General features: G+C 52.2%; 2 protein-coding genes across 4 annotated transcripts; both read left to right on the top strand.

Annotated features, from left to right (window-relative positions):
• Positions 1 to 715: 715 nt before the first annotated feature.
• Positions 716 to 10,044, top strand: LOC142068341 (zinc finger protein RFP-like). 2 transcript variants are annotated; one of them, XM_075119480.1, is made up of 7 exons: positions 716 to 1,265; positions 2,942 to 3,037; positions 5,076 to 5,261; positions 6,426 to 6,448; positions 7,114 to 7,229; positions 7,844 to 7,873; positions 8,987 to 10,044. In XM_075119480.1, the coding sequence occupies exons 1-7, from the start codon at positions 849 to 851 to the stop codon at positions 9,499 to 9,501; spliced, it is 1,383 nt and encodes a 460-aa protein (XP_074975581.1). In that variant the 5' UTR covers positions 716 to 848; the 3' UTR covers positions 9,502 to 10,044. The 2 variants fall into 2 exon arrangements, with proteins under 2 accessions (XP_074975581.1, XP_048674465.2); XM_048818508.2 differs by having other exon boundaries at positions 720 to 1,265; positions 5,031 to 5,261.
• A 1,301-nt stretch (positions 10,045 to 11,345) lies between these two features.
• On the top strand, positions 11,346 to 20,709 carry LOC142069102 (zinc finger protein RFP-like). 2 transcript variants are annotated; one of them, XM_075119478.1, is made up of 7 exons: positions 11,346 to 11,924; positions 13,603 to 13,698; positions 15,741 to 15,926; positions 17,091 to 17,113; positions 17,779 to 17,894; positions 18,509 to 18,538; positions 19,652 to 20,709. In XM_075119478.1, the coding sequence occupies exons 1-7, from the start codon at positions 11,508 to 11,510 to the stop codon at positions 20,164 to 20,166; spliced, it is 1,383 nt and encodes a 460-aa protein (XP_074975579.1). In that variant the 5' UTR covers positions 11,346 to 11,507; the 3' UTR covers positions 20,167 to 20,709. The 2 variants fall into 2 exon arrangements, with proteins under 2 accessions (XP_074975579.1, XP_074975578.1); XM_075119477.1 differs by having other exon boundaries at positions 15,696 to 15,926.
• The last annotated feature ends 315 nt before the right edge of the window (positions 20,710 to 21,024 follow it).

The following is a 21,024-nucleotide window of genomic DNA, read 5'->3' as shown; positions in this document are numbered from 1 at the left end:
AAGCCAACGAGAGGGGGTGTGTCCTAGCACTGCCCTTGTCTCCTCCAGCTTTGCTTTTCCGTGTTGTTGCCCTGAGGTTTCTCCTCTGCAATTCTTTCAATAGGATTCATAGAGAGCCAGCTTGCTGCAGGTTTGTGAGCTAGTGGCCATGGGGCGAGCCCCTAGGATGAGCAGGCAGGAGATGGGGAAGGTGAGGCTGGAGGAGAGAGAAGTCCTATCAGACTCCAGTCTCCTGCTGTTCAGATCAATCAGCAAATGGCTATGAAAGCCTGTGGGATTTGGGCAAAGACAGGTGGTGGAATGAAAAAAACAACACACAAACTAGGGGCAAGCGATCATGTCTCAGACATTCTGAATGAAGCCAAGACATATGGGCCAGCCTGTCCACGGGTAGCTGTAGCCATTTCTGTTTAAGGGCAATGGACCAAATTCATCCCTGCCACTAAGTGTGTACTCATCTCATTCAATGAAGAGGGCCAGATCTCCCTGTGGTGCACATCGGTGTTGCTCCATTGGAGTGAATGGGCAAGAGCTCCAGGGGGAGTAAATCAGTGTAGCTTCATTGACTTAAATGGAGCTCTGTCAGTGTACAGCCGTGGTCACGAGTTATTCACTCGCTTGCTTGCTTGCTTGCTTGCTTGTAGATGCTCTTATTTTTGAGATGAGCACTCTTCCCAGCAGAGAGAGGGTCAGGTTTCTCATCAGAGCCCCCAGGGGCGGGGAGAACTCACAGCCCCAGCTGATTCTAGCTCCGCCAATGAGACAGAGCCAGGAAGGGAAACACCCAATTCCTGTCCCAGACGCTGGAAATTCAAACGAGCTTTGTGTTCCCCTTCCAGCCGGGAGCCATGGCTGGAGAGAGCAAGGCAGAAAGTCTCCGGGATGAACTTTCTTGTCCCATCTGCCTGGAGTATTTCCAAGAGCCGGTGTCTATCCACTGCGGGCACAACTTCTGCAGAAACTGCATCAGCCAGTGCTGGGGGGAGTCGGAGCCCAACTTCTCCTGCCCCCAGTGCAGAGAAACCGCCCAGCAGAGAAACTTCAGGCCCAGCAGGGAACTGGCGAGAGTTATCGAAATAGCCAGAGGGCTGAGTTTCCAGGCAGCCAAAGGCTCAGGAGGGGAGCGAGTGTGTGAGAGGCACCAGGAGGCCCTGAAACTCTTCTGCCAGGAGGATGAAACCCCCGTCTGCCTGGTGTGTGATAAATCCAAGGCTCACAGATCTCACACGGGGGTTCCCATAGAGGAGGCTGCCCAGGAGTACAAGGTAGGAAATCTCCGCCCGGCGTCAGTGTTTGTACCTATGGGGTTTTTCAGATATATTTCCAGGCCCCGAGTAGAGCTGCTCATGCAGAGGTCACGTAGCCTGCGGCCATACCTGGGGGTCCCCAGGCTTTCCAATGTTTGGGTTTCCTTCTCGTGTCACCTGACCTCTAGTGTCATTTCCTGCTGTCATAAAGGATGTTTTTTTGCTAACTACAGTGTTGTGATAAAGATTTTGAACCTTACACATGGATCTCTGCTCTGACTTGAGGACCAATTTCCAGGAGTGGGTGGGGAAAAATATTCATTATCTTGTGATGCCCTTTTCCTCGGCGAATATTTCTGTTCCAACACACGTTCCTGCTGAGCGGGACACACCGGAACCAGCACTGCCAGCCCCCACCGTTCTTAAATCCTGCGATCTTTGGAAAGATTCAGTCAGACTGCGGGAATTTATCCGCCCACGCTCTGCTTCATTCATTTCAAACCACCAGAGAAATAACTTGCTTCTTGGTCCCCAAAAGATGCTGGTGGAGGCGAGGTGAGGCAGGGGTGCAGTCAAAGCTCCTGACTGGAGCACAGATGAGGAATTTTTGGAGCAAACCTGGCACCATCTGTTTTACTAGGATCAGCAATCTGAGAGCAGAGTTGTAGGAAAGAGATCTTCACTGAACACACTGAGAGGCCAGTGCTACAGGGGCCGGCAAACTTTTTGGCCTGAGGGCCACATCGTGTTTCCAAAATTGTATGGCTGGCCGGTTAGGGGAGGCTGTGCTTCCCCAAACAGCCAGGCATGGCCTGGCCCTTGCCCCCTGATGAACCCCCCCAGGACCCCTGCCCCATCCACCCCTCACAGTCCCCTGAGTGCCCCCCGCCGCCCCATCGAACCCTCCCTCTCCTTCCTGACTGCCCCCCCCCGGGGATCCCTGCCCCCATTCAACCCCCCCTATTCCCCGCCCTCTGACCGCCCTGACCCCTATCCACAGCCCCGTCCCCTGACCACCACCTCGAACTCCCCTGCCCTCTAGCCCACTCCCTCTTCCCCCTTACCGCGCTGCCTGGAGCCCCGGTGGCTGGCAACGCAACAGCCGCACCGCCGAGAGCACCAAGACAGGCAGCCGGGGTGCCCGGCTGGAGCCAGCCACGCCACCGCGCAGCACAGAGCCCCGGGTCAGGCCGTGGCCCTGCAGCTGCGCTGCCTGGCAAGAGCGCGCAGCCCCACCGCCCAGAGCCTTGCACTGGCTGCTCAGTGAGCTGAGGCTGCGGGGGAGGGGCCGGGGACTAGCCTCCTGGGCCAGGAGCTCAAGGGCCGGGCAGGAGGGTCCTGTGGGCCAGATGTGGCCTGCAGGCTGTAGTTGGCCCACCTCTGCACTAGAGTTTGTGCACTGGCTGCCTGGATCCAGTTTGTGCTCCTAGCCCCCAGGTGTCAGAGTGAACTAGTTCTCTTCTGCTGCTTGCTCCCAGTTCCTGCAGCGTCCCTGGCCTGGCCTGTGCATTGCCCTGTGGGTGCCCTCCCGGTCTGCTGCTGGGTTAAGTAAACTGGAAAGCTACATCCATGCACCGGTGTTATTGCCGGGGGATACGGGGTGGGGGGAAGTGAAATTTCAAAAGAAAATTGCTCCTCAAGCTCCAAAAGAAAAAAAATGACTCCCTCTGCCCCCCGCATTTCTCTTTGCCCAGGAACAGTTCCAGACCCGACTGCAGGCTCTGAAGGAAGAGAGAGAAAAGCTCCTGGGATGGAAACTGACTGGAGAGAAGAGAAGCTCTGAGTACCTGGTAGGTGCCCAGTGGTGTTACCCAGCAGGGCCCTGGGGATGAAGGGCAGTGTGGGACATTTGTGTGTCTCTCTGGGTCCCTGTGCTGCTGGTTTGGGATTCTGCATGTCTGTCTCTGGGTCCGTCTTCACACCCTCTGGATTCGCTACTCCCTAGTCTAGACGCGATAAATTGACCCCCGAGCGCTCTCCTGTAGTCCAGCGCCAGGAGAGGCGCCGGCGGAGTCGATGGGGGAGCGGCAGCAGACGACTCACCGCGGTGAAAGTCGATCTAAGTACGTCAACTTCAGCTACATTATTCACGTAGCTGAAGTTGCGTAACTTAGATCGATACCCCCGCCCCCCTCAATGTAGACCAGGGCTCTATTCCCCTCTGTGGGCTGGGGTGGGACTGGGACTCCTTGCCTGGCTCTGGGGCAGATTCCCCAGGAGCAATGGGCAGCCCTGGGACAGGGCAGACGCTGATCGAATCCAGCAGCAGGTGCAGCCTGTGCTCCCCTCTGCCCGGGATGGACGGGATGTGGGGTCATGGCCCGACCTCCTCCCTTCAGTTCTGGTAGTGCCAAGGCTGTGTTAATGGTCCATCCCCAGATGTCAGAGAGGCCTGCTGGGCTCGGCCTCAGGCTTGATCTTTGTCTGTGTCTGCAAAACACTGTCTTTTTCACCCTGTGCAGTGCAGTTGTAGCCATGTCGGTCCCGGGATATTGGAGAGACAAGAGGGGGAGGTTAGATCTTTGCACCAACTTGTGTTGGTGAGAGAGACAAGCTTGCACACTACCCAAAGCTGTTCTTGAGGTCTGCGCTGGAGAGCTCTGGGTGGCTCGAAAGCTTCTCTCTCTCTCTGACGGAAGATGCTCCAATCAAAGAGATCACCTCAACCCCTCGTCTCTCTCTCATAGATGAGCACTAGAGAGTCAATAGCTGAGCGACAGCCAAGCTCTCATGCTAAGCACTGATGTTTTCACAGTGCTCTAAAACCCACCTGCATCCTGACCTTGTCTTGGAAAATCACGGTGCCCCATCCAGGCCTGAGACAGAGTTATTGGACTGAATCAGGAGTCAAGTGGCCAAGGGGCTGCAGAGGTGAAGGGCTCAGGCAAAAATAACCTGACATTCAATTTGTTTCCCATTCTCATAACTTTTCTGTGCCCACCTATGGCTCAGATCATAGCACCGATCAGCCCCAAACTGAGCTGGGTCTGAATGGATTTCACCTTGGCTGGCGACCGGCTCCAGGGCCACACCAGGGAAGCAGCATCTTAGAAGTTATAAGAGGTTCTTTCAGGCTCTGTAAATACTCATACATCTTGGATATCCACATGGGAAAGTGATGTGAGCATGCTCCAGGAGACAGGTGCACCTCAAGCCAGGGTGCGGAGTGGTAGCCAGCAGCTGCAGAAATGGGACAGAGTTAAGGTTGGGTGGCAGTGTGCATGGGAGGCGTGACCTTATCTCTGCATTCCCTTGATTTCAGAGCTGTGTTTGTCTTTGCTTCATTCTTGATTTCATGGTATACATTTATGGGCTGGGGCTGCACTAGAGATCCTGATTTCTGCACTAATACAGTTAGTCTCTTCCGAGGTGTGGCTGAGCATCCCTCCGAGTAATGTGAATATCTGGAGCTTCCTAAGTGAAACTTAGGAGTTTTAGTTTGTTTTCTTATTTTGTGTTTTCTTTACCCCGTTCAGTCTCTCTCAGGAAGTCTCTGCTCACGTACCTCTGAATCCTGCCCTTTCTACTGTTTGAAGGACTGAGATTGTCACAGGTCACTGATCACAAGAGAAACAAGCCATGTGAGATGGGAAGGGAATTTAGGGCGAGGTGGGACTTTCTAGGAAAATGTCTCTGGTCACATGGGGAAAGTTTCTGTCTGCTTTTGAGGTGCTGAATATTTAGAAATTCCCCCTCCTGCTGACACAGGGCTCTGTGAAATCTCCCCTGCCTCTCGGTGTGTCCTTGATGTGCCTTTTCCCTGTTTGTGCCTCTTCTTTACAGGGAAAGACAGATGCTGAGAGAGAGAAAATTGTGTCTCAATTTAAGCAGCTGCACCAGTTTCTGGAGGAAGAAGAGCGACTCTTGCTGGCCCGGCTGGGAGAGCTGGAGAAGGAGATTGTGAAGCTGCAGGATGAAAATATCACCAAACTCTCCGTGGAGATTTCCCGTCTCAGTGAGCTGATCAGCGAGATGGAGGGGAAGTGCCAACAGCCAGCGAGTGAATTCCTGCAGGTGAGACCTCAGAGCCTTGGGGATATTTGGGAAATGGATGAATGGGGAGACCCATGTGGCTTGGAGTGCAGGATCCTAACACTACAGTGGAACTCACTATTTCTAGTTTTTACATAGGAATCCTCTCTCTCGCTCTCTCTTTAATGGTACCTCATTTAATTGTTAGGAACTACTGTTAAAATGTGAATTCGCTGGTTTACGATCACTTCCACTTGCATCTGTTTTATTATTCTCTTTTATATTATTAGTAATTTGATGAGGGGTCTGGAACAGCTTCCATCTGAGCAGAGATTAAAAAGACTGGAACTGTTCGGCTTAGAAAAGAGGTGACTAAGAGGGGATATGGTGGAGGTCTATAAACTCATTCCGGTGTGGAGAAAGTGAACGGGAATGTTTTTTACCTCTTCCCATTACACAAGAACCAGGGGTCACCCAATGAAATTTAATAGGCAGCAGGTTCAAAACACACATAAGGAAGTGCTTCTTCATAGACCTCACAGTCAACCTGTGGACCTCGTTGTCCTGGGATGGTGTGAAGGCCAAAAGTATAAGTGGAGTAAAAAAAGAATTAGATCAGTTCATGGAAGACAGGTCCATAAATGGCTGTTAGCCAAGATGGTCAGGGACACAACCCCAGGCTCTGGGTGGCCCCAAAGCTCTCACTCCCAGATGCTGGGACTGGGGATGGATCACTTGAGTTTGCTCTGTTTTGTTCATTCCCTCTGAAGCATCTGTCAGAAAACAGGACACGGGGCAGATGGGCCATCAGTCTTGTGTTGTTAGGATTGAGGGATCCCGGGAGAGGGGCCCCTTTGTAGGGTTTAGATTTTAATGGTCTTTTTTATAGTGGTCTGGGTCCACTTAAGGCCCACATCACTGGGGGAGCGGAGCCTGTTAATAACACACATGACTTCATCTACCGCTCATGAGGCAGGGAAATATTATTTAAACAATGTGATCCCCATTTCACGGAGAGAAAGGGGGACTTTGTTTTGGAAATCATCCCAGGCCAGCTGCCGCTCTCCCCATGACACCACCAAGACCCCTGAACCAGGATCACAGTGTGGCCCACTCCACCCTCTTTTCCATTGGCCGACGTCCTTCTCTTGGTTATCACTCGTAACTGAGCTCTTTGTTCTCTCTCTCCCCCCCCTCCCCTCCCAGGACATCAGAAGCACCTTGAGCAGGTACGTGGCTCTGTCTCACTCTCAGGGACACATCACTCTGTGGGGCAGGGGCTTGAGCGCCATGCGACGCCCTCATCTCCTCAGGGCACCATGGCCAGCTGTGTGGGGCAGGGTCACCCCTCAGATCCAAATCTCTCCTCTGCTGACGTTACTCCTGGGGTTGATGCTCTTTATTTGAGATGCTGAGATGATGAAGCATGAGGGCAAGTTAATCGACCCGAATAGATTCATGAAATCTCTTGTGTCCCAGGGAACGGGAATATGGACCCTTCCAGAGCAGCGGTGTTCTAATATGTTCAGCTTATGTCCGTTTGGCACCCTGCATGAGGTGATTTGGGGTTAATGGTCTCCATCCATTTCTGACTGAGCAGGTGTCCACACCACAAAGCTTAGCAGAGTCAATGCAGCTTGTTGGCCCATCTCCCTGCTCCACTTCCCCTCGATGTCGTTTCTCTCCGGGTCATGCTAGAAACAAACTGGGCCGCTGTGGGTGAAGCTTGTGCTGCCATTGCCTGAGCGGTACCTGCTCTGAGGCCGGGATACATAGAACAGTCCAGCCTCCAGGCCCTGCAGTCCAGCAGCTTTCGCTGGCATGAAATTCATGTGAGATGCGGATAAAATCGTGATTTACAATCAGTTAATTAGAGAATTCTGTTTCTCTCCAGGTGCGAGCAGGGGAAGTTCCAGCAGCCAGTGGAGATTTCTCCTGATCTGGCAAAGAGACTTGGTGATTTTACCCCAGAAAACATTGGGGTAAAGGAGACTCTGAAGAAATTCCAAGGTAGTGAGCAGGGATTGAAAAAGGAAAATGGAGACTGGTCTCTGTGAAGGTTGGAGGAAACGGGCTGTGTCCAATTAGCTGTGAATGTAAAATTCAATTTAGAACATGGAAGAAGTATAAACAAAGTTTTGAATTTATGAAGACATTTTTTCCCTAGATATACGATATTTATGGAGGAACAACAGTAGTCTGAATGTGATTCGTTGTCACTTTGTTTGCCCTAATTCTTGAGGACTGCAAAGTACTTGGTTGAATGAAACTCTGTGCTAATACAAAGGGCTCCATCTTCTCTTCCTAAGTCTGTTTCATTCCAGTCTGAGCTGTCTATGAATTTTCTCTTGTAGAAAGACGAGGTACACTGAATGCCACATAAGCTATGTTTATAACCATGTTATTAGTGCAGAAAGGGTCCATAAGCTTGAGAGTGGCCCATGTCCATATGGGCGAATTTTACGCTATGTCTCTCTCTTTATCTCTCTCTCTGGGTCTCCCTGCCTTTTCCCTTCTGTTCGTGGCTCAGAACTAAAGCACAGTTATTCTGATTAATTGTAGAAATCCTGCATGAAACATAATTTTGATACCATGAAATCTCTTTCTCTCCCTCTCCTCCCAAGATGCTCTGGTGTTTAAACTGCAGACAGCAAGTAAGTGGATCTCTGGCAAAAGGGGGGGGGTAGTGTTATGAGTCGGGTTTTAGATGGATTGAGAGAAAAAGACAGTTTGTGTTTGTGGCACTGGATTCATTTGAGGAACAAGCTTCTGAGATCGAACAAAAGAGAGTCCCCCATCCATAGAGAGTGAGCATTGCAGGGGAGGGGGCTGGCCTTGAGCACTCCAATATATTATTAACCCCTTAATTGTTGTGAAGTGTACTGACTGAATGAGGGCACTGTCTCCTCTGTTATGCTGAGTGGGGGTGGGGGCCTGGTCTGACCCTCTCTCGGAGTGTCCATAGGACATGGCCCCCTTCGCTGTCTCTCCCTGTGGGTCCCACCTCTCCCTTTCCCCTGGGCTCTTGGGTTGCCAACTAGGCCCCTCCATCCTCTCTGTCTTTGTGAGGTCTTCCGTGGACACTGCCTCCTCCTCTCCCATTCCCCATGGGCTAGGGGACCTGCTCTGGCATACCCACCAACTCCCTCCTGCCTCCTTCCACCCAGGGCTACTGCCTCCTTCCCTTGTCCCCAGCTGCACTGGGGTTTGCGCTCCCCTCTCTGCTGGCTCCTTGATTCCCTCTGACTGGGGGTGTCTCCCCAAGAGGCGGCTGAGGCTGATGCCTCTTCGGTCCCATCCCAGGCTCTGCTGCCTGCCCTGCCCAGTCCCTGCGGCTGGGAGTGGGGAGCCACAGCATGGGGAGCAGGGTAGAAGATCGAGATCATAGAATATCAGGGTTGGAAGGGACCTCAGGAGGTCATCTAGTCTAACCCCCTGCAGGGCCAATCCCCAATTTCTGCCCCAGATCCCTAAATAACCCCCTTAAGGCTTGAACTCACAACCCTGGGTTTAGCAGGCCAATGCTCAAACCACTGAGCTATCCCTCCCCCAAGTCTGCAGCTATAACTGGCCCTGGGAGGTGGGAGCCGCGGTGAAATCCCTGCTCAGCCCCAGCACAGAGGCAGCTCCCTGAGACCCGGGACAGAGAGGCAGGAAATCAGGGAGGGTCCCAGCCAGGACGGGGCTGCTGGGGAGTGTGAGAAATGGTCCCATCCTCCCCCAGGGTTGAGCTCTGCCCCTCACGCTCTGATTCTCTCTCCCCCCAGTGACTCTGGATCCAGACACGGCTCATCCCCAACTTGTCCTGTCCACAGATCGGAAAAGTGTGAGATGCGGGGAGACACGGCAGCGACTCCCCGACAACCCTGAGAGATTTGACTGGAATCGCTGCGTGCTGGCCTGTGAGGGGTTCACCTCGGGGAGACATTGCTGGGAGGTGGAGGTGGGGGATGGGCGATGCTGGGCTGTGGGGGTGGCCAGAGAGTCTGTGAGGAGGAAGGGGTGGTTCAGTTTTAACCCTGAGGAGGGGGTCTGGGCTGTGCAGTGGCTGCAGGGGGATCAATACAAGGCTCGCACCTCCCCTGAGACCACAGTGTCCCTGGGCCAGGTCCCCAGCAGGATCCGGGTTTGTCTGGACTGTGACGAGGGGCAGGTGGCATTTTTCAGTGCTGACGACAAGGTCCTGATCTTCACTTTCCCACCAGCGTCTTTCAATGGGGAGAGAATCTGCCCTTGGTTCTGTTTCTGGGACAGCAAAACCCAGTTGAGACTCTGTTCCTGATACACAAGATGATCTGTCCCCCTGCAGGCCATGAAATGGGCTTCTCTCGCCTCTGACACCCTCATTTCTACAACTCTGGAATCTAAAGTGGGCTGGTGACCTGTTCTCCCCGCTCCAAAAAAACCCAACGAAACAAAACCACTCAACCGTCAGGGACATTGTCCAGCCTGTTTGTCGCTGTTCTCTATGATCGCAGAGGACTCTAGCAAGCTGGTCAGAGAGCAAGAGGAGGAGTCCTGGGTGAGGGAGAACAGTACAGGTGGCAAATCTTTGGGGCAGGGGAGTGGCAAGAGAAAATGGTTAGTCATCACTTTTGATGAGGGTTTTCTAGAATTTAACAAAGCTATTTTTATATCAAGCCCATGGAGGTTGTGTTTTATGGTTCCCATAAATCATTGACTGCTGCCGGCTTTTTTGTTTTTTCACCAAGTGGATTCTGTATCTTCATAGCTGTAAAGATGCTGAAATTTTTGTGTCTCACAATGATTTCTCTTGTCTCCTGCGGGGGAAAATATAGCAATAAACCAGGAGCCATCAGAACGACTTGATTTACCAGTGTTGGGTTTGTTTGCTTTTTACTGACATGCACGGTGGGGTCGAGGTGGGTTACAGGCCATTAGAATTGCAACAAAAGCAACCCTTCTGGAATTGCAACAATAGTAATGATCATGTCTCTGCTAGGCCACATTCAGGTGCTTTCATCCATTGTCTGTTGGATCCGAATTTCCCAGCCCAGGTGCATCAAGCATTCAGACAGTATGGTGACATGTAGCCGGTTACTGGTCCAAACTTCTCATAGACCAGGGTCACATGCGTAGTTGTTCGGTACCTCTACTGGCCACATTCAGAAACAAAAGAGCATCATGGTCTGTTTGATGAGACCTTGCACATATGGTGTGTGCTCTGTAAAATGGCGTCCTGACACACACATGTCACAGTTACCAGTGGGGATCTAAAGCGTGAATTTCAGCCCTGAAATCACAAGCCCAGACCCCTTGCCTTAAAGCAGTAACTCGTTTGAGCTGCGAGCCATGAGTTGGTTGTTCGTGACTGGGGCTGGCCACTAGAGAGACAAGATCTCTTGCACTAAGCCAATGTATGAAATAACCACCTAAAGCCAACGAGAGGGGGTGTGTCCTAGCACTGCCCTTGTCTCCTCCAGCTTTGCTTTTCCGTGTTGTTGCCCTGAGGTTTCTCCTCTGCAATTCTTTCAATAGGATTCACAGAGAGCCAGCTTGCTGCAGGTTTGTGAGCTAGTGGCCATGGGGCGAGCCCCTAGGGTGAGCAGGCAGGAGATGGGGAAGGTGAGGCTGGAGGAGAGAGAAGTCCTATCAGACTCCAGTCTCCTGCTGTTCAGATCAATCAGCAAATGGCTATGAAAGCCTGTGGGATTTGGGCAAAGACAGGTGGTGGAATGAAAAAAACAACACACAAACTAGGGGCAAGCGATCATGTCTCAGACATTCTGAATGAAGCCAAGACATATGGGCCAGCCTGTCCACGGGTAGCTGTAGCCATTTCTGTTTAAGGGCAATGGACCAAATTCATCCCTGCCACTAAGTGTGTACTCATCTCATTCAATGAAGAGGGCCAGATCTCCCTGTGGTGCACATTGGTGTTGCTCCATTGGAGTGAATGGGCAAGAGCTCCAGGGGGAGTAAATCAGTGTAGCTTCATTGACTTAAATGGAGCTCTGTCAGTGTACAGCCGTGGTCACGAGTTATTCACTCGCTTTCTTGCTTGCTTGCTTGCTTGTAGATGCTCTTAAATTAAAAGAAGAGAAAAGGAAGGCAGGTTTTTAACTCAGCTTATTTTTGAGATGAGCACTCTTCCCAGCAGAGAGAGGGTCAGGTTTCTCATCAGAGCCCCCAGGGGCGGGGAGAACTCACAGCCCCAGCTGATTCTAGCTCCGCCAATGAGACAGAGCCAGGAAGGGAAACACCCAATTCCTGTCCCAGACGCTGGAAATTCAAACGAGCTTTGTGTTCCCCTTCCAGCCGGGAGCCATGGCTGGAGAGAGCAAGGCAGAAAGTCTCCGGGATGAACTTTCTTGTCCCATCTGCCTGGAGTATTTCCAAGAGCCGGTGTCTATCCACTGCGGGCACAACTTCTGCAGAAACTGCATCAGCCAGTGCTGGGGGGAGTCGGAGCCCAACTTCTCCTGCCCCCAGTGCAGAGAAACCGCCCAGCAGAGAAACTTCAGGCCCAGCAGGGAACTGGCGAGAGTTATCGAAATAGCCAGAGGGCTGAGTTTCCAGGCAGCCAAAGGCTCAGGAGGGGAGCGAGTGTGTGAGAGGCACCAGGAGGCCCTGAAACTCTTCTGCCAGGAGGATGAAACCCCCATCTGCCTGGTGTGTGATAAATCCAAGGCTCACAGATCTCACACGGGGGTTCCCATAGAGGAGGCTGCCCAGGAGTACAAGGTAGGAAATCTCCGCCCGGCGTCAGTGTTTGTACCTATGGGGTTTTTCAGATATATTTCCAGGCCCAGAGTAGAGCTGCTCATGCAGAGGTCACGTAGCCTGCGGCCATACCTGGGGGTCCCCAGGCTTTCCAATGTTTGGGTTTCCTTCTCGTGTCACCTGACCTCTAGTGTCATTTCCTCCTGTCATAAAGGATGTTTTTTTGCTAACTACAGTGTTGTGATAAAGATTTTGAACCTTACACATGGATCTCTGCTCTGACTTGAGGACCAATTTCCAGGAGTGGGTGGGGAAAAATATTCATTATCTTGTGATGCCCTTTTCCTCGGCGAATATTTCTGTTCCAACACACGTTCCTGCTGAGCGGGACACACCGGAACCAGCACTGCCAGCCCCCACCGTTCTTAAATCCTGCGATCTTTGGAAAGATTCAGTCAGACTGCGGGAATTTATCCGCCCACGCTCTGCTTCATTCATTTCAAACCACCAGAGAAATAACTTGCTTCTTGGTCCCCAAAAGATGCTGGTGGAGGCGAGGTGAGGCAGGGGTGCAGTCAGAGCTCCTGACTGGAGCACAGATGAGGAATTTTTGGAGCAAACCTGGCACCATCTGTTTTACTCGGATCAGCAATCTGAGAGCAGAGTTGTAGGAAAGAGATCTTCACTGAACACACTGAGAGGCCAGTGCTACAGGGGCCGGCAAACTTTTTGGCCTGAGGGCCACATCGGGTTTCCAAAATTGTATGGCTGGCCGGTTAGGGGAGGCTGTGCTTCCCCAAACAGCCAGGCATGGCCTGGCCCCTGCCCCATCCACCCCTCACAGTCCCCTGACTGCCACCGGACTCCCCACCCCTGAGTGCCCCCCGCCGCCCCATCGAACCCTCCCTCTCCTTCCTGACTGCCCCCCCTGGGGATCCCTGCCCCCATTCAACCCCCCCTATTCCCCGCCCTCTGACCGCCCTGACCCCTATCCACAGCCCCGTCCCCTGACCACCACCTCGAACTCCCCTGCCCTCTAGCCCACTCCCCCTTCCCCCTTACCGCGCTGCCTGGAGCCCCGGTGGCTGGCAACGCAACAGCCGCACCGCCGAGAGCACCAAGACAGGCAGCCGGGGTGCCCGGCTGGAGCCAGCCACGCCACCGCGCAGCACAGAGCCCCGGGTCAGGCCGCGGCCCTGCAGCTGCGCTGCCTGGCAAGAGTGCGCAGCCCCACCGCCCAGAGCCTTGCGCTGGCTGCTCAGTGAGCTGAGGCTGCGGGGGAGGGGCCGGGGACTAGCCTCCTGGGCCAGGAGCTCAAGGGCCGGGCAGGAGGGTCCTGTGGGCCAGATGTGGCCTGCAGGCTGTAGTTGGCCCACCTCTGCACTAGAGTTTGTGCACTGGCTGCCTGGATCCAGTTTGTGCTCCTAGCCCCCAGGTGTCAGAGTGAACTAGTTCTCTTCTGCTGCTTGCTGCTTGCCCCCAGTTCCTGCAGCGTCCCTGGCCTGGCCTGTGCATTGCCCTGTGGGTGCCCTCCCGGTCTGCTGCTGGGTTAAGTAAACTGGAAAGCTACATCCATGCACTGGTATTATTGCCGGGGGATACGGGGTGGGGGGAAGTGAAATTTCAAAAGAAAATTGCTCCTCAAGCTCCAAAAGAAAAAAAATGACTCCCTCCGCCCCCCGCATTTCTCTTTGCCCAGGAACAGTTCCAGACCCGACTGCAGGCTCTGAAGGAAGAGAGAGAAAAGCTCCTGGGATGGAAACTGACTGGAGAGAAGAGAAGCTCTGAGTACCTGGTAGGTGCCCAGTGGTGTTACCCAGCAGGGCCCTGGGGATGAAGGGCAGTGTGGGACATTTGTGTGTCTCTCTGGGTCCCTGTGCTGCTGGTTTGGGATTCTGCATGTCTGTCTCTGGGTCTGTCTTCACACCCTCTGGATTCGCTACTCCCTAGTCTAGACGCGATAAATTGACCCCCGAGCGCTCTCCTGTACTCCAGCGCCAGGAGAGGCGCCGGCGGAGTCGATGGGGGAGCGGCAGCAGACGACTCACCGCGGTGAAAGTCGATCTAAGTACGTCAACTTCAGCTACATTATTCACGTAGCTGAAATTGCGTAACTTAGATCGATACCCCCGCCCCCCTCAATGTAGACCAGGGCTCTGTTCCCCTCTGTGGGCTGGGGTGGGACTGGGACTCCTTGCCTGGCTCTGGGGCAGATTCCCCAGGAGCAATGGGCAGCCCTGGGACAGGGCAGACGCTGATCGAATCCAGCAGCAGGTGCAGCCTGTGCTCCCCTCTGCCCGGGATGGACGGGATGTGGGGTCATGGCCCGACCTCCTCCCTTCAGTTCTGGTAGTGCCAAGGCTGTGTTAATGGTCCATCCCCAGATGTCAGAGAGGCCTGCTGGGCTCGGCCTCAGGCTTGATCTTTGTCTGTGTCTGCAAAACACTGTCTTTTTCACCCTGTGCAGTGCAGTTGTAGCCATGTCGGTCCCGGGATATTGGAGAGACAAGAGGGGGAGGTTAGATCTTTGCACCAACTTGTGTTGGTGAGAGAGACAAGCTTGTACACTACCCAAAGCTGTTCTTGAGGTCTGGGCTGGAGAGCTCTGGGTGGCTCGAAAGCTTCTCTCTCTCTCTGACGGAAGATGCTCCAATCAAAGAGATCACCTCAACCCCTCGTCTCTCTCTTTGTTATAGATGAGCACTAGAGAGTCAATAGCTGAGCGACAGCCAAGCTCTCATGCTAAGCGCTGATGTTTTCACAGTGCTCTAAAACCCACCTGCATCCTGACCTTGTCTTGGAAAATCACGGTGCCCCATCTAGGCCTGAGACAGAGTTATTGGACTGAATCAGGAGTCAAGTGGCCAAGGGGCTGCAGAGGTGAAGGGCTCAGGCAAAAATAACCTGACGTTCAATTTGTTTCCCATTCTCATAACTTTTCTGTGCCCACCTATGGCTCAGATCATAGCACCGATCAGCCCCAAACTGAGCTGGGTCTGAATGGATTTCACCTTGGCTGGCGACCGGCTCCAGGGCCACACCAGGGAAGCAGCATCTTAGAAGTTATAAGAGGTTCTTTCAGGCTCTGTAAATACTCATACATCTTGGATATCCACATGGGAAAGTGATGTGAGCATGCTCCAGGAGACAGGTGCACCTCAAGCCAGGGTGCGGAGTGGTAGCCAGCAGCTGCAGAAATGGGACAGAGTTAAGGTTGGGTGGCAGTGTGCATGGGAGGCGTGACCTTAACTCTGCATTCCCTTGATTTCAGAGCTGTGTTTGTCTTTGCTTCATTCTTGATTTCATGGTATAAATTTATGGGCTGGGGCTGCACTAGAGATCCTGATTTCTGCACTAATACAGTTAGTCTCTTCAGAGGTGTGGCTGAGCATCCCTCCGAGTAATGTGAATATCTGGAGCTTCCTAAGTGAAACTTAGGAGTTTTAGTTTGTTTTCTTATTTTGTGTTTTCTTTACCCCGTTCAGTCTCTCTCAGGAAGTCTCTGCTCACGTACCTCTGAATCCTGCCCTTTCTACTGTTTGAAGGACTGAGATTGTCACAGGTCACTGATCACAAGAGAAACAAGCCATGTGAGATGGGAAGGGAATTTAGGGCGAGGTGGGACTTTCTAGGAAAATGTCTCTGGTCACATGGGGAAAGTTTCTGTCTGCTTTTGAGGTGCTGAATATTTAGAAATTCCCCCTCCTGCTGACACAGGGCTCTGTGAAATCTCCCCTGCCTCTCGGTGTGTCCTTGATGTGCCTTTTCCCTGTTTGTGCCTCTTCTTTACAGGGAAAAACAGATGCTGAGAGAGAGAAAATTGTGTCTCAATTTAAGCAGCTGCACCAGTTTCTGGAGGAAGAAGAGCGACTCTTGCTGGCCCGGCTGGGAGAGCTGGAGAAGGAGATTGTGAAGCTGCAGGATGAAAATATCACCAAACTCTCCGTGGAGATTTCCCGTCTCAGTGAGCTGATCAGCGAGATGGAGGGGAAGTGCCAACAGCCAGCGAGTGAATTCCTGCAGGTGAGACCTCAGAGCCTTGGGGATATTTGGGAAATGGATGAACGGGGAGACCCATGTGGCTTGGAGTGCAGGATCCTAACACTACAGTGGAACTCACTATTTCTAGTTTTTACATAGGAATCCTCTCTCTCGCTCTCTCTTTAACGGTACCTCATTTAATTGTTAGGAACTACTGTTAAAATGTGAATTCGCTGGTTTACAATCACTTCCACTTGCATCTGTTTTATTATTCTCTTTTATATTATTAGTAATTTGATGAGGGGTCTGGAACAGCTTCCATCTGAGCAGAGATTAAAAAGACTGGAACTCTTCGGCTTAGAAAAGAGGTGACTAAGAGGGGATATGGTGGAGGTCTATAAACTCATTCCGATGCGGAGAAAGTGAACGGGAATGTTTTTTACCTCTTCCCATTACACAAGAACCAGGGGTCACCCAATGAAATTTAATAGGCAGCAGGTTCAAAACACACATAAGGAAGTGCTTCTTCATAGACCTCACAGTGAACCTGTGGACCTCGTTGTCCTGGGATGGTGTGAAGGCCAAAAGTATAAGTGGAGTAAAAAAAGAATTAGATCAGTTCATGGAAGACAGGTCCATAAATGGCTGTTAGCCAAGATGGTCAGGGACACAACCCCAGGCTCTGGGTGGCCCCAAAGCTCTCACTCCCAGATGCTGGGACTGGGGATGGATCACTTGAGTTGGCTCTGTTTTGTTCATTCCCTCTGAAGCATCTGTCAGAAAACAGGACACGGGGCAGATGGGCCATCAGTCTTGTGTTGTTAGGATTGAGGGATCCCGGGAGAGGGGCCCCTTTGTAGGGTTTAGATTTTAATGGTCTTTTTTATAGTGGTCTGGGTCCACTTAAGGCCCACATCACTGGGGGAGCGGAGCCCGTTAATAACACACATGACTTCATCTACCGCTCATGAGGCAGGGAAATATTATTTAAACAATGTGATCCCCATTTCACGGAGAGAAAGGGGGACTTTGTTTTGGAAATCATCCCAGGCCAGCTGCCGCTCTCCCCATGACACCACCAAGACCCCTGAACCAGGATCACAGTGTGGCCCACTCCACCCTCTTTTCCATTGGCCGACGTCCTTCTCTTGGTTATCACTCGTAACTGAGCTCTTTGTTCTCTCTCTCCCCCCCCTCCCCTCCCAGGACATCAGAAGCACCTTGAGCAGGTACGTGGCTCTGTCTCACTCTCAGGGACACATCACTCTGTGGGGCAGGGGCTTGAGCGCCATGCGACGCCCTCATCTCCTCAGGGCACCATGGCCAGCTGTGTGGGGCAGGGTCACCCCTCAGATCCAAATCTCCCCTCTGCTGACGTTACTCCTGGGATTGATGCTCTTTATTTGAGATGCTGAGATGATGAAGCATGAGGGCAAGTGAATCGACCCGAATAGATTCATGAAATCTCTTGTGTCCCAGGGAACGGGAATATGGACCCTTCCAGAGCAGCGGTGTTCTAATATGTTCAGCTTATGTCCGTTTGGCGCCCTGCATGAGGTGATTTGGGGTTAATGGTCTCCATCCATTTCTGACTGAGCAGGTGTCCACACCACAAAGCTTAGCAGAGTCAATGCAGCTTGTTGGCCCATCTCCCTGCTCCACTTCCCCTCGATGTCGTTTCTCTCCGGGTCATGCTAGAAACAAACTGGGCCGCTGTGGGTGAAGCTTGTGCTGCCATTGCCTGAGCGGTACCTGCTCTGAGGCCGGGATACATAGAACAGTCCAGCCTCCAGGCCCTGCAGTCCAGCAGCTTTCGCTGGCATGAAATTCATCTGAGATGCGGATAAAATCGTGATTTACAATCAGTTAATTAGAGAATTCTGTTTCTCTCCAGGTGCGAGCAGGGGAAGTTCCAGCAGCCAGTGGAGATTTCTCCTGATCTGGCAAAGAGACTTGGTGATTTTACCCCAGAAAACATTGGGGTAAAGGAGACTCTGAAGAAATTCCAAGGTAGTGAGCAGGGATTGAAAAAGGAAAATGGAGACTGGTCTCTGTGAAGGTTGGAGGAAACGGGCTGTGTCCAATTAGCTGTGAATGTAAAATTCAATTTAGAACATGGAAGAAACTTAAACAAAGTTTTGAATTTATGAAGACATTTTTTCCCTAGATATACGATATTTATGGAGGAACAACAGTAGTCTGAATGTGATTCGTTGTCACTTTGTTTGCCCTAATTCTTGAGGACTGCAAAGTACTTGGTTGAATGAAACTCTGTGCTAATACAAAGGGCTCCATCTTCTCTTCCTAAGTCTGTTTCATTCCAGTCTGAGCTGTCTATGAATTTTCTCTTGTAGAAAGACGAGGTACACTGAATGCCACATACGCTATGTTTATAACCATGTTATTAGTGCAGAAAGGGTCCATAAGCTTGAGAGTGGCCCATGTCCATATGGGCGAATTTTACACTATGTCTCTCTCTTTATCTCTCTCTCTGGGTCTCCCTGCCTTTTCCCTTCTGTTCGTGGCTCAGAACTAAAGCACAGTTATTCTGATTAATTGTAGAAATCCTGCATGAAACATAATTTTGATACCATGAAATCTCTTTCTCTCCCTCTCCTCCCAAGATGCTCTGGTGTTTAAACTGCAGACAGCAAGTAAGTGGATCTCTGGCAAAAGGGGGGGGGGTAGTGTTATGAGTCGGGTTTTAGATGGATTGAGAGAAAAAGACAGTTTGTGTTTGTGGCACTGGATTCATTTGAGGAACAAGCTTCTGAGATCGAACAAAAGAGAGTCCCCCATCCATAGAGAGTGAGCATTGCAGGGGAGGGGGCTGGCCTTGAGCACTCCAATATATTATTAACCCCTTAATTGTTGTGAAGTGTACTGACTGAATGAGGGCACTGTCTCCTCTGTTATGCTGAGTGGGGGTGGGGGCCTGGTCTGACCCTCTCTCGGAGTGTCCATAGGACATGGCCCCCTTCGCTGTCTCTCCCTGTGGGTCCCACCTCTCCCTTTCCCCTGGGCTCTTGGGTTGCCAACTAGGCCCCTCCATCCTCTCTGTCTTTGTGAGGTCTTCCGTGGACACTGCCTCCTCCTCTCCCATTCCCCATGGGCTAGGGGACCTGCCCTGGCATACCCACCAACTCCCTCCTGCCTCCTTCCAACCAGAGCTACTGCCTCCTTCCCTTGTCCCAGCTGCACTGGGGTTTGCGCTCCCCTCTCTGCTGCCTCCTTGATTCCCTCTGACTGGGGGTGCCTCCCCAAGAGGCGGCTGAGGCTGATGCCTCTTCGGTCCCACCCCAGGCTCTGCTGCCTGCCCTGCCCAGTCCCTGCGGCTGGGAGTGGGGAGCCACAGCATGGGGAGCAGGGTAGAAGATCGAGATCATAGAATATCAGGGTTGGAAGGGACCTCAGGAGGTCATCTAGTCTAACCCCCTGCAGGGCCAATCCCCAATTTCTGCCCTAGATCCCTAAATAGCTCCCTTAAGGATTGAACTCACAACCCTGGGTTTAGCAGGCCAATGCTCAAACCACTGAGCTATCCCTCCCCCAAGTCTGCAGCTATAACTGGCCCTGGGAGGTGGGAGCCGCGGTGAAATCCCTGCTCAGCCCCAGCACAGAGGCAGCTCCCTGAGACCCGGGACAGAGAGGCAGGAAATCAGGGAGGGTCCCAGCCAGGACGGGGCTGCTGGGGAGTGTGAGAAATGGTCCCATCCTCCCCCAGGGTTGAGCTCTGCCCCTCACGCTCTGATTCTCTCTCCCCCCAGTGACTCTGGATCCAGACACGGCTCATCCCCAACTTGTCCTGTCCACAGATCGGAAAAGTGTGAGATGCGGGGAGACACGGCAGCGACTCCCCGACAACCCTGAGAGATTTGACTGGAATCGCTGCGTGCTGGCCTGTGAGGGGTTCACCTCGGGGAGACATTGCTGGGAGGTGGAGGTGGGGGATGGGCGATGCTGGGCTGTGGGGGTGGCCAGAGAGTCTGTGAGGAGGAAGGGGTGGTTCAGTTTTAACCCTGAGGAGGGGGTCTGGGCTGTGCAGTGGCTGCAGGGGGATCAATACAAGGCTCGCACCTCCCCTGAGACCACAGTGTCCCTGGGTCAGGTCCCCAGCAGGATCCGGGTTTGTCTGGACTGTGACGAGGGGCAGGTGGCATTTTTCAGTGCTGACGACAAGGTCCTGATCTTCACTTTCCCACCAGCGTCTTTCAATGGGGAGAGAATCTGCCCTTGGTTCTGTTTCTGGGACAGCAAAACCCAGTTGAGACTCTGTTCCTGATGCACAAGATGATCTATCCCCCTGCAGGCCATGAAATGGGCTTCTCTCGCCTCTGACACCCTCATTTCTACAACTCTGGAATCTAAAGTGGGCTGGTGACCTGTTCTCCCCGCTCCAAAAAAAACCAACGAAACAAAACCACTCAACCGTCAGGGACATTGTCCAGCCTGTTTGTCGCTGTTCTCTATGATCGCAGAGGACTCTAGCAAGCTGGTCAGAGAGCAAGAGGAGGAGTCCTGGGTGAGGGAGAACAGTACAGGTGGCAAATCTTTGGGGCAGGGGAGTGGCAAGAGAAAATGGTTAGTCATCACTTTTGATGAGGGTTTTCTAGAATTTAACAAAGCTATTTTTATATCAAGCCCATGGAGGTTGTGTTTTATGGTTCCCATAAATCATTGACTGCTGCCGGCTTTTTTGTTTTTTCACCAAGTGGATTCTGTATCTTCATAGCTGTAAAGATGCTGAAATTTTTGTGTCTCACAATGATTTCTCTTGTCTCCTGCGGGGGAAAATATAGCAATAAACCAGGAGCCATCAGAACGACTTGATTTACCAGTGTTGGGTTTGTTTGCTTTTTACTGACATGCACGGTGGGGTCGAGGTGGGTTACAGGCCATTAGAATTGCAACAAAAGCAACCCTTCTGGAATTGCAACAATAGTAATGATCATGTCCCTGCTAGGCCACATTCAGGTGCTTTCATCCATTGTCTGTTGGATCCGAATTTCCCAGCCCAGGTGCATCAAGCATTCAGACAGTACAGTGACATGTAGCCGGTTACTGGTCCAAACTTCTCATAGACCAGGGTCACATGCGTAGTTGTTCGGTACCTCTACTGGCCACATTCAGAAACAAAAGA

The sequence above is a fragment of the Caretta caretta genome, chromosome 14 (assembly GCF_965140235.1).
Source record: "Caretta caretta isolate rCarCar2 chromosome 14, rCarCar1.hap1, whole genome shotgun sequence".
Classification (NCBI taxonomy): Eukaryota; Metazoa; Chordata; order Testudines; family Cheloniidae; genus Caretta; species Caretta caretta.
Note: the sequence above shows the minus strand (reverse complement) of the source record. Positions and strands in the feature narration are given on the sequence as shown.

What these genes read in the sequence shown, in the direction of transcription:
- LOC142068341 (XM_048818508.2), top strand. Translation starts at nt 849, where the DNA reads ATGGCTGGAGAGAGCAAGGCAGAAAGTCTCCGGGATGAACTTTCTTGT. An exon ending in AGAGAAGCTCTGAGTACCTG is followed by an intron (nt 3,038 to 5,030) that starts GTAGGTGCCCAG and finishes TCTTCTTTACAG; the next exon opens with GGAAAGACAGATGCTGAGAG. An exon ending in CAGCGAGTGAATTCCTGCAG is followed by an intron (nt 5,262 to 6,425) that starts GTGAGACCTCAG and finishes CTCCCCTCCCAG; the next exon opens with GACATCAGAAGCACCTTGAG.
- LOC142069102 (XM_075119477.1), top strand. Translation starts at nt 11,508, where the DNA reads ATGGCTGGAGAGAGCAAGGCAGAAAGTCTCCGGGATGAACTTTCTTGT. An exon ending in AGGCTGCCCAGGAGTACAAG is followed by an intron (nt 11,925 to 13,602) that starts GTAGGAAATCTC and finishes CTCTTTGCCCAG; the next exon opens with GAACAGTTCCAGACCCGACT. An exon ending in AGAGAAGCTCTGAGTACCTG is followed by an intron (nt 13,699 to 15,695) that starts GTAGGTGCCCAG and finishes TCTTCTTTACAG; the next exon opens with GGAAAAACAGATGCTGAGAG.